This window comes from Caenorhabditis briggsae (assembly GCF_000004555.2).
Source record: "Caenorhabditis briggsae complete genome, chrX, whole genome shotgun sequence".
In the NCBI taxonomy this organism is placed as follows: domain Eukaryota; kingdom Metazoa; phylum Nematoda; class Chromadorea; order Rhabditida; family Rhabditidae; genus Caenorhabditis; species Caenorhabditis briggsae.
In genome coordinates this window covers 5,179,569-5,191,042 of record NC_013491.2, presented here as the reverse complement: position 1 = coordinate 5,191,042, position 11,474 = coordinate 5,179,569, and the positions used below count along the sequence as shown (strand labels likewise).

At 37.1% G+C, this 11,474-nt stretch overlaps 1 protein-coding gene across 1 annotated transcript; it reads left to right on the top strand.

Annotated features, from left to right (window-relative positions):
* Positions 1 to 1,533: 1,533 nt before the first annotated feature.
* CBG17350 lies at positions 1,534 to 10,556 on the top strand (the record flags this gene model as incomplete). Its single annotated transcript, XM_002643928.1, has 18 exons — positions 1,534 to 1,744; positions 3,357 to 3,430; positions 6,002 to 6,207; positions 6,690 to 6,810; positions 7,275 to 7,422; positions 7,471 to 7,550; positions 7,593 to 7,736; positions 7,801 to 7,939; positions 7,987 to 8,146; positions 8,189 to 8,338; positions 8,382 to 8,517; positions 8,570 to 8,911; positions 8,967 to 9,163; positions 9,568 to 9,733; positions 9,803 to 9,892; positions 9,967 to 10,076; positions 10,126 to 10,200; positions 10,502 to 10,556. 18 exons carry the CDS (start codon positions 1,534 to 1,536, stop codon positions 10,554 to 10,556), a joined length of 2,604 nt encoding a protein of 867 aa, XP_002643974.1.
* Between the last annotated feature and the right edge of the window lie 918 nt (positions 10,557 to 11,474).

Sequence of the window (11,474 nt, the reverse complement as noted above, 5' to 3'; positions counted from 1 at the left end):
GCTTTCATTTTGTAGTTGGCAACATTTTCTTATGAATTCATCCAATCGAGATGAGCGATTTCGAAATTTAGTAAGTTTTATTTTACCACCAATTTTTGCGTTCTTGACATTTTTTCTTGATAGAAACTCACTCCATCGTGAGCTTTGAACTCAATTATCTCGGTTCTTTTAAAAGATATCAAGAAGTTTTTAACTATCAAATTATTAATCATAATATCACTAATATGTTATCAATTGACAAAATTTTGATATCTCTCATAGGAACCGAGATAATCGATCTCAAAGCGCATGTACCGGATGAGGTTTTATCAGAAAAAAAACGTTAATTGATCATGTTCAAATTGAGCAAAGAAGTTGGAAGCTACCAAAATCTTTTACTATGTTTCAAACAATCTGTACTTTTTAAGACTCTGAAAATCTTCTGAAATACTTGTTCATAATTCTGAAAAATGCCATTTTTCGATGAAAAGGTCCAAGTGTGGAATTTCATGTATTTCTTTTGTAAACGTGACGCAAACCGTCTGCGTTAAGCCCAATTATTTCAATTCCTGTGACAGACATTAAAAATCTGTCAACTGATAAAATTATGGTGATATTATGATGAATAATTTATCAGTTAAAAAATTTTCGAAAAAACCGAGATAATCAAGCTCAAATTTGACGGTTTCGGTCAGTTTCTATTAGAGCATACACATCATTTTTGTCTAGTACTGTAGTTTGAGCCAAGAAATGGAATTATAAAAAGTCGGAATATAGCAACAAACATTAAGGATCTTACTTCTTGTTTTCAGAATATGTTCGTTCTTCCTTTATCAGATGATTTTGGGAATCATGGTTCCAAGGAATTTAGTACTGAACCTCTTCAAAATTTTGTTTGAAAAATGACTTAAAAACCCACAGAATATTTGGAATATTCATTTTTCACTTCATTTCATTCAATTGACAACATATTCACTCATTTTTGACCCTATCCATTTTATTTTTTGTATAGCTCATTTCTCTACCACTTCTCATTTTTCATCTCATAGAACCCGACACATTTCATCTCCCCATTGTTCACCAATTTCCTTAACAAGTCCATCCATCCTCTTTCCCAGCCTATTTTTTCGCTCTCCCCTACAAAGTGCATCTCTTTGGAGCAACAAGTCAGTTCTCTTTTTCTCTCTTTCCGCGCACTCCGTGTCCGCGAAGGTCGGGCCGCCCTCCCGCCCTCATCCGCTCGTTTCCCTACTGCCTCCTCCATTTTCTCGTCCGCGCGTCTTTCGCTCTTCTTCTTCTTCTTTTTCTCATTGGGGGAGGACTGTCTGCCTGTCTGACCATTCGTTCTGATTCTGAAGCTGCTAGAAAGGGCGAAAGTTCTTCTTTCTGTTGCTTCATACCTCATTGTTTCATATCAACACTTTCCTCTTTATGAATTTCTTCTTCTTCTTCTTTCTCTTCTTCTTTGCCTTTTCCTTATTACCCCCCGTGGATCATAAACGCATATTCTAGGGCATTTATGATCGAGAATTCAACATTCCAACTTCATCTGTCATGAATCCTTCTCTACTGATATATCTGGCAATATGTGCCGGCACCAGTTTGTCTGATTTGACCTTTTCACCATATAAATCTGCCGAACAATACAAATGTGGAAGTTTTATGGAGGATCGCAATGGTAGGAAAGCAGATGCTGTGCTAAGCTTCTTCTACAGTACCATTGACCAGTTCATCACACTCGTCTCATCACCATTCCCCCATCAAGGTTAGTTTTTTATTCTTTTTCCAATCTAGCTTGAGATGGATTTTGAAATTCCTCTTTTACGTCACGTTTTTACATTTTTCGCATTAGTACTGCGAACCAAGTCGAGAAGAAATGAATTGTGAAAGTGGATCACGCAGAAAAACTAGCCAGGGATTATATGTCCGGCGATGTTCCGCTTCAACTGTCCCATTCTTCGGGAGGTCTTCTGATACAGTAGTCCAAATTTTGCTTGTCCCGTGAGTCAGATTCATATGATTTATATGATTAACTCTTGCGTGGAGAGCCTTTTTTGAACGAAAGGTCTTTCTTTTTTCCAAAAATGTAATAAAACCCGGAGGGCGAGTTTTGAGAAGAAGCCTTCCCCACGATTTATGTACAAATGAGGTAATCCGCCGTCGTGTCTGCGTCGATTAGTATCTTCGCGAAATCAACTCAGCAAACACTTGAGACAAACCCCCCAAAAGCGCCTTGGCGCTCTCCCAGCGAACACGCAAAATATTCTCCACCCATACATACACCCAACATTCCAATGCCAAATCTCATGCAAATAGTATTTCAAATTTTCGGAAACAATGAAAAATCAGAAAAAAATCTGTTAACTAATTTGATACAATTTGTAATGACCACCAGTACATTTTTCTCGAGAAAAACTCTACCGACCTCTCGCCATATTCCGGTTTCCCACTGACATTGACACATTTTTCCTATTGCATCGACACTCTCAACCTAACAATTGGGCGAAATAAAAAAAAGAAGGAAAAGGAATTTTCAAGTGCGAGAGACACCAATTGGCAACGAGAACACAATTGTGTTATTATGACTAACGGGTTAATCGAGAAAATTGCGAGAATTTGAACAAAAATGTTGGAATAGGAAGATGTTAGATTGGAAATTACATTATGAAAAGGGGTCGGAATGAAAAAATTCTAAAAAATTCATAGATAATCAGAATTCAAAAATCTTTTGTTTTTGAAGATAATTCAATTTGAATACAAATTTTGAGAAATAAAAAAAATGAAAAGTAATGCTAAAAAGTTTGCTAAGGGCACCTAGAGTGTTTCAAGAGATTTTTTTTCCAATTTTAGTGTGCTCTAACAAAACGACATACTTACCTTGAGCTCATATATCTCAACTTCTATGAGAGATTTTGAAGGATGCTCAACTGATGAAATATTTATCACATCATATATTTTACCAGTTGACAGATTTTTGATACCTTTCATAGGAACCGAGATAATTGAGCTTAAATGGCTTACTGTATTTTCTCTTTTAGAAGCGAACCTTATCCGTGCGCTTTAAACTCAATTATCTCGATTCTTTCGAAAGATATCAAAGATTTTCAACTGGTACATTGTTCATTATAATATTACCATGTTTTATCAGTTGACCGGTTTTTGATATCTCTCATAAAAACCGATATAATTGAGCTTACCGCATTTTCCTTCTTAGAAGCACACCCTATGCTTGCACTTTGAGCTAGCTCGATTATCTTGGTTCCTTCTAATGATATCAAAAAGTTTTGAACTGATAAATTGTTTATCATAACGTCATCAATATTTCATAAATTGTCAGATTCTAGCTTTTATGTTTTCGCTATTTCCAAATTTTCCAGATCTCCTGAACGACCAAGCCCTTACTGGGGACCTCAACGAGCTCCAATCATCCGTAGAGAAGAAGTACTGGCAGGTAGGTGTGATTCGAGTGAAATATCTTTTCCTCTTCTTTCGTCTCCTATTGTTTTATTGGCTCGTGATGCTCCTATTTTGGTGCTCTTCCCTGCTACGCACATTCCTAAATCCTTCTGACCAACACGCTTAGCGTAAGTGACCCGTGGCCACTTCTCCTATACCCAAACTTGATTACGAACTCTAAAGAAATACGCGTCAAAAGTTTTGTATGCATATGATAATAGCATTTATGAGGGAGGGCGAACGTAAAACCGATGGCGGAAATTCCCCAATTTCTCCGAAAATGGAATTATGTTCAGTACATTTTACGAAGGCCAGGGGAGAGAGGAGAAACTTGATGAACGGCCGTATTCGTCTTGGTAGGTGGTGGTCGTAAAAAGCATAGGAAAAAGTGGATTTATGGGCATATCACCTTATTGGTGCCTTATGAACCGTTCGATACATAAAAATGAGTTTTCACTTTTTCTCAAAGGGTTTGATGACGCATAAAACGTTAGGTGAATAAGAAACATTAACGCAAAGTATGGGAATATAAACAAGCTAAAATGCATACTTGTCAATTTCCGGACCGATCCGGTGACCCGGCCCGGCCGGGCCAGCCGGGTCGAAAAAAATTCTTTCGGCCCGGCCCGGGTACCTGATTTTTTGAAATTTTTTGAGAGAAAATGATTGAATTTCACTTAAAAAAGAAAATCCCTGGGATAATCCACCCTTACAAAATTGTGAAACTTCGATATTTTTCCGAAAATTTAATGAAAACTTCGAAAAAGTTCCAAAATTTCAGAATTTGACATTTCAGAACCTGACCCGGAGAATTTTTAATTTCGACCCGGCCCGGCCCGGCCCAGCCAGTGACAAGTATGCTAAAATGAAAGTCGCAATAGAATATTTTCACAAACTTTGAATTTCTTTTTTTCTCAATACACGCTGTGCTTAGGAATGATCATTTAACCCAGACTCTCTCTCTCTCTCTCCTATTCCGGGAAGCTTGATGAATCATTTATAAATTTGGCTCGTCAATCATCACTTTCCAGTCCGGTGAATCACCTTCTTCCGCGTAAAACAGAAAAAATATACCGAGAAACTTTTCCTGTAAAAACATGTGGGGGCTCCGATTGTCGCAAATGCAAACAAAACAGCTCGCTCGGGACTGGAAACAGCGTGGTAGGCGGTCAGTATATAGCTTCTTTTCTCTCCATCATGCCGCTAAGCGTTCAACTGCTTTGGCTATTCAATCGCGGGGCCCCTCCGGACAAAAAGTATCAGATTACGCATGTTTCGGTTCTTCATGCGTGAGAGCGGCACTAAGAAGGGTGTAAATGCAGAAAGAGATGAATTGAATTGTTCTCTGGAGAAGCGTTAGCAGGATTCGAGAAACGTGCAAATTGGGGAAATTTGAATTTGCAAGGAGAAAAATAAGGAACTACAGTGCACCAAAGCATAGAAGAGCCAAGTTTATGAAAACATTTAGATATTCGTAAAGAGGTTTGAAAATGGAACTGTCATTTGAGGGACTACAAAAAATGCAAAAGAAAAAAGGTAAATCTGTAGGGCGTTTTTTAAAAGGTAGGGCGTTTTTTTGAAACTACATTATCAAAATTTCCATATGAGATATCTGAATTTTGTCAACTGATAACATGTTTGTTGTTACAACACCAGCATTTTCGTTGTTTACAGGTTTTGATGTTTCTCCCGAAAATTGAGGTAATAGAGCCTAAAATACCTTGAACACATATTTAAATAATTCCTATAATTTCAACTTTGAACTAATTTATTTTGGTTCCCGTGAAAGATGGCAAAAAGTGGTCAACTGATAAATTATTTATCATTTTATCACCAATATTTTATCAGTTGACCATTTTTTGATATCTTGTACGGAAAATGAAATATATGGGCTCAAAGGTGGCGGTTTAAAAGCATGCTATTAGAGTTTCACGGTACAAGTGTATAATGAGTGTATAATGATGAAATTAGTTTTGATTTGTACCGGACCGTATTAGAACCACATATCACTTTTTTTCGTTGATAAATTCGTAAAATAGATGTTTCCTACTAAAAACTAAATATCTTTCCTCCCACGACGTCCATTTCAACTTCCTTCCCATCGTTTCGACTTTATGATCTCTCCCAAAAAATTTTGGAAACATTCCGAACTTTTTTATGAGGTTTGGTCACCTAACCTTTTCCCCAAAACTGGTTAAAATCGCATGACATTGGTATGTCGTGTTCTTTCCCCCTAATCTTCATTTCAATCTTCCATCTGTAATGAAATTGAACAATGACAAAAAACGCTGTTTGTTAGAGATTGTATCTCTCTTTTCAGTTCACTTCTTTTTTTGTTTTATACCGTGGTGAAGGAGCATTACCGAAAAAGGGAAAATTGTTTGCATTTTACACAATGTGCGATCCCGAATTGATTTAGTTTTGGTTTAGGGTAGCCGGCGAGCACGAAAAGGGTAAAAGCAAAGCAACTATTTGACTACCTGTGAGAGTGCTTTTTTCAACAAAAGAGCCGAAAATGTCGAAATTTAAAAGGAAAAATGTTTGAAAAAAAACAAGAATTTTTCAGTGGATCGAATGGCAGAAAGGATGGCTCGGATTGACTGTCGGGCTGGTGGCACTCAGTGTGGTGTTTGTTGTGTTCTACGTTTTTTACAAGTTTTGCGTTTGCATTTGCTCTCGATCATCGAAAAAACAAAACACGGACGCCAGATATGACGGATGCAAGAGAAGCATGTGCAATTTGTTCCTATTTGCACTTGTTAGTGCGAATGCGTGAGTTTTTTTTCACTTTGAAGCAATGAGATTCAAATAATATGCAGTATCGGTCAATTAGAAATGCAACAACATACTTTTAAGTTGATTTTTAATTATTTTGGCAATTTCCAGAAGTCTGGAGCTCGGCTATCAAATTTTCGACCACTATGAATTTTTTCTTTTGGAAAGTGTAAAACATACCTAAATTGAAAACTTTGTATACATAGAATTTTGAAATTTCGTAGTTTCTCAGCTATTCGTCAATTTCTGAAAGACACGAATGTTCTGAGAACAGAAACGTGCATACAAGAGACAGCTTTCAGGAATCTATGAATAGTTTAGAAAAAACTTGCAATTTTTTGAAAATTCTGGTAATGCAAAGCCAAGCTCCGGACACTTTAAAATGGTCAAAACGGTCATAAATCAGCTGAAAAATCATTTTTTGTTTATGTTATTGACCTGTACTGTACATAATAAAAATACAAAATCCAATCATTCAGATTTGTTGCTTTCACATTGCTCATGACAAGTCAATATGCACAAATTGGATTGGATAAGCTTCCGAATAGAATGAATCAATGTATCGACGATCTTCAGTCTTATAAGAGAGATAGCGATATGGTAATTAGAAAAATATAGTATTTTTCAGATTATTTTCGGTCATTTTGACCATTTTCAGAAAACTGAAGCTTGACTGTGAAGCGTTAGATCAGTTTAAAACTGTTCGAGTTTAAATAGGCCTTGTTTGAAAACATTGCATTCACAGAGTTTTGAGTATTCCTAGTGTTTCAGCTATCTGCTGGTTCACGAAAAGCACATTTTTTCATGTTTTCAGTACAAAATTGGGCCGTAAAGGGGTGTATTTTCAAAATCGACAAATCTGAGAAATATTCATAAAATTCTGTGAATGCAAAACTTTTGATCTACGTCTGTTTTACACTCTTCAAAATTTTCAAATTGATTGGAACCTTGATAGTCAAGCTCCAGACTTCTGAAATTGTCAAAACACCGAAATAAACTGAAAATTACGTTTTTGTATATACTAGTACAGTATAATTGCTATTAGAAACGATTAATATTTTCAGAGAATCCGGAAACTGCTCATTGAAGATTATCAAGTGCTCAACACAACAATCACCCAACAACTCTCCACTGCCGGTCATAACGTGGTGGATCGTGTCAAAAAACTTACTGGCGCACATGTCATTGACGTTTTTATGAACGTTAGCAAAGGTAAAAGAGGGAATGCCAAAGTAAGTATCCTGTAAAAATTTTTTGCAGTTGCGCAGGAAATGCATGACGGGTTAGAGTCAGTTCATGGGAAGGTCAGATTTCTAAATGAGGAAGGAGCGCGATTTGAGGTTATATTCCACTTTTAATTGCCTCCAATTCATACCTTTTAGGCGGAATTCTCACGACTACGAAATACAGCTAATGAAGAGCTCGTCAAGTGTCTAGAGAATGAGCTCGAGCCCGTCAGAAGTATGTGTGCAAAAGCGGAACGACTTCTAGAAAGTGTAGCTGTCACTCAATTCAAAATTGACCAAGTGAGTAGCAAAAGGGGACCAAAAAGGGGAATGATAAGTATGCATCATATTCATGGGTATTCAGAAATTCCTTCCGGATGCCACCGAGAATGGTCTGTCGGAAATCGTCAACGCCAACATTACCCAGGTGCTCGCGGCGTCGAATGCTCAGTTTGGGCAGTTGGAGAATAGGATTCAACATGAGATTGATAGAGAAACGCATTGTAGGGATTGAAAATGGTTCGAAAATTGAATAAAAAAGGATTTTCAGCTGCTCAAAACATGCTAAAACAAATTGGTGATGACTTGTTCCTAGTGGCAGAAACGATATCCACTCAACTGCGCAAAGTGACATTCGAAGCACTTTACAGTTCAGTATCCTATGTGTCAGATCCAAAGAAGACGCCAACGTTGAAAATCATTCAGTATAGGTAATAGAAAATTAGAGATTACTCCTTAGAAGCCTATTTCAGTTGGTATGTATCTCTGGTTGTCACTAGTTTGTTCATTTTGCTGGCTCTTATTTTCCTATTCGGTGTCCTTTATGGAATTTGCGGACGGCGACCAACATACTATAACGATGATTGTTGTGTAAGGAGTACTGGTGGAAAATTCTATTCATTGTCAGTTGAAAATATATTTGATCTCCAAAACTTTGTTTTCCAGTGGAATATGGGCATTCCTCCTTATTTTCGTTATTTTGGCAGTTGGGACGGCTGGCCTAATGTTCTCCATTGGAAACTTCTCCAATCTAGTTTGCCAGCCGATGAGAAACCCCTTGGGTCACCCGGACTCTTTATCGGTTCGTCTTAATCTTTGCCCTTTGTCCGAAAATCTGAACTCTTGCTTTTTAGCTCGCCGAGAGATATATCAACCTTTGGAAAGCAAATCACACTCCAGAGAATGATATTGAAGTCACTCTGCAGTCAAAATCGCCGGCTGAAGTTATCAGGGCGTGTTCGAGAAATGAGACGATTTATAATTTCTATGACTTTGACAAGAAATATCACTTGAATAAGTTGCAAGACTTTGAGAAGGATGCATACAATCAGTTACAAATTTTCTTAAAGACCACAATGGAGAATATGCCGGAGATTCGCCCGCTAGACGCTTTTATCTCTAGAAGTGAACTTAAGGACCTCGAGAAGCTTGCAGCAGTGAATGTGTCAAAAGTTAGCCAACAAGGGCTCAACGCGGTTGGTCTCAAAAATTCACAAAAAAAAGTCAAAGTAGTTAAGATATTCATTTCAGATCAAACACGCAATGGATGAGTTGGATCTGGTATCCAAAACTCGGGAGTTTGAGGATTCGTTGGATGCAAATACTGGCAAACCAAAGGCTGTAACATTGGTTCTAGAACAGATTAGAGAGTTAGAAGCTCAGTTTGCAAAACCATTAAGGAGTCGATTGGAGGCCTTGTACACGAATATTACATCTTTGGATGAGAAGTGAGTTGTTTATCAAATTTATGATTTTCATTTTATCATGCAATTATCCCGGGAACTTACCGTAAACACTAGAACGCTACCCGAATTAACAACTTTGAGGTTAATTATCTGGATTTCTACGAAAGATATTTAAAATCTGTCAACTGATGAAACAATTGCCATATTGTCACCAACATTTCATTTGGAACATTCTTGAGGTAGTCTACTGATAAAAGTTTCATCATTAAATCACAAAATTTTTATCAGTTTACAAGTTTCCGATATCTTTCATAGTAACCAAGATAATTGAGCTCAAAGTTAGCGTTCAGAGTAAGCTTTTTAAAGCATTTATATTCTGAACTAGCTCCTCCAGATAACTGCACGAAATATTTTAAGGATTTCTTATGACATTCTGTTTCTTTCAGATTGGCTCAAATTCAAGTCCCAGTCTCCTCCCTCCTTGTCAAACTCCAACACGCTCAAGCTCTTCTAGCCGAGAACATGAAGGAACACTTTGGTCGTGCTGCCAAAGAAGAATTCCAACAGATGGTGAACAACATTGACCAATACATTCAACATGTCAAGAATCAGGCAAATCTTTTTTTCCCAAAAAATTCCCGTTTTTTTTCAAACGGTACTAATTGGTTGCGTCTCTTTCAGATGGAAACAGAGGTCACGTCGTGCCAACCGTTGACACAAATTGCCAAACAAACAACAGCAGCGATTTGCAATTATACCATCGACCCATATGTAAGAAACGTCTTTTTTTTGGATTTAAAAAAAATGGGGAATCAAGGGGACCTGAAATAAATTTGAATTTCCAGAATGGCACTTGGATGTGTATGCTGATATGTCTCGTGCTTTTGGTCCCAATCGTTATGATATCAAATTCGCTCATTGGCCTCTACTCAAAAATGCATGCCTTCCCGAAATAGTAATTTGAAGGGGTTTTTTTTGAAGAATTTAAGAGTATCAAGTTACAGTATCGTGGAGCCACCATCAGAAACACATCACATGTCTTCATTTATAACGGATACATATGATACAAGGCCCAAGCCGTAAGTTTTTTTAATGTCCATACCGTATTTCCTCTATTAGGCCAACCGAAACCTCTACTATCCGCTCAATTATCTCAATTCCTGTCAAAGATATCGAAAACATTTAAACTAATAAAATAGTTGTGATATTATGATGACGTTTTCATCAGTTAGCCAATTTTCGATATCAATCACAAAAATCGAGATAATTGAGCTCAAAATTGATGGTTTGGGTGCGCTTATATTAGAGAAAAAACGGCAACACCATTTATAAAATGGGGGGGGGGGGTTTTTTTTTTAATTTTAAACGTTTTTTTTTCAGGGGGTATGCCAACTACACCTACACAGACGATTACCAACAACGTAACTATCGGTGAAACCCCTCCTAAAGTGTATTATTATCTCTCTCACAAGACTACTTAATTCTAAAACACACATGTATTATATATATAATGTCGACAAAACACACCCACACATTGTTTCTCTAAAAAATTTTCAAATCGCTTGAACCATTGTACGAGTATTCCATTTTTCCCAACTTGATTTTTTCTTCCCAGTCCACCCTCTACTCAAATTTCTCGCTCAAATTCTCTACGCACACTTATTTTTTTCAGTGCCATCTTTTACAGTTTCTTCCAACACTTCAATTTCCTCGAAACCCTTGATCTTCAGTTGTTTGTCCCATTTTTTTTCAGTTTTCTTGATACAACTCTTGCTGATACGTGACTATCAGTTATATGTGATTTTTTCCAGTTTTTGCTTTGAATAAAAAACACTGAAACTTAGTTTGTTTGTTGCGTTTTTTTTCCGGATTAGGAATTGATAAGAACAGGTAATTGTAAATTTTGCGTGGAAATGAAAATAGAAATGATAAGACAACCCTTTGGTTTTGGATTTCTGCGAAAAAACGGATGCAATCTATTTTAACCCAACAATTTTGTTTTGAGCCCAAAGGATCTGGGAATATTCTAGGAGAACCGATTTTTAGGTTTTTAGAAATCTTTTAAAAACTCCTTTGAATCCCATTTTTGAAATATTCCGACTAATTTTCTCCACAAACTACTAGTAAAAGAGATAGAGGTCATTCTGGTCCGATCCCCTCTTCCTAACCACTATCTAATCACGATAAGACGCGCACTACAGCGTACCCGCATACACACGTACAACCTTCCCGGGCAATCAATGACTGTCTTCCCTATCAGTTTTATAGTCTAGTCGACCTGTTCTCATTTTTCAAATTTTGAAACAAAAAGTTTCCTATTTTCTGATTAGGATTGGTTGATTCTAGAGAATTC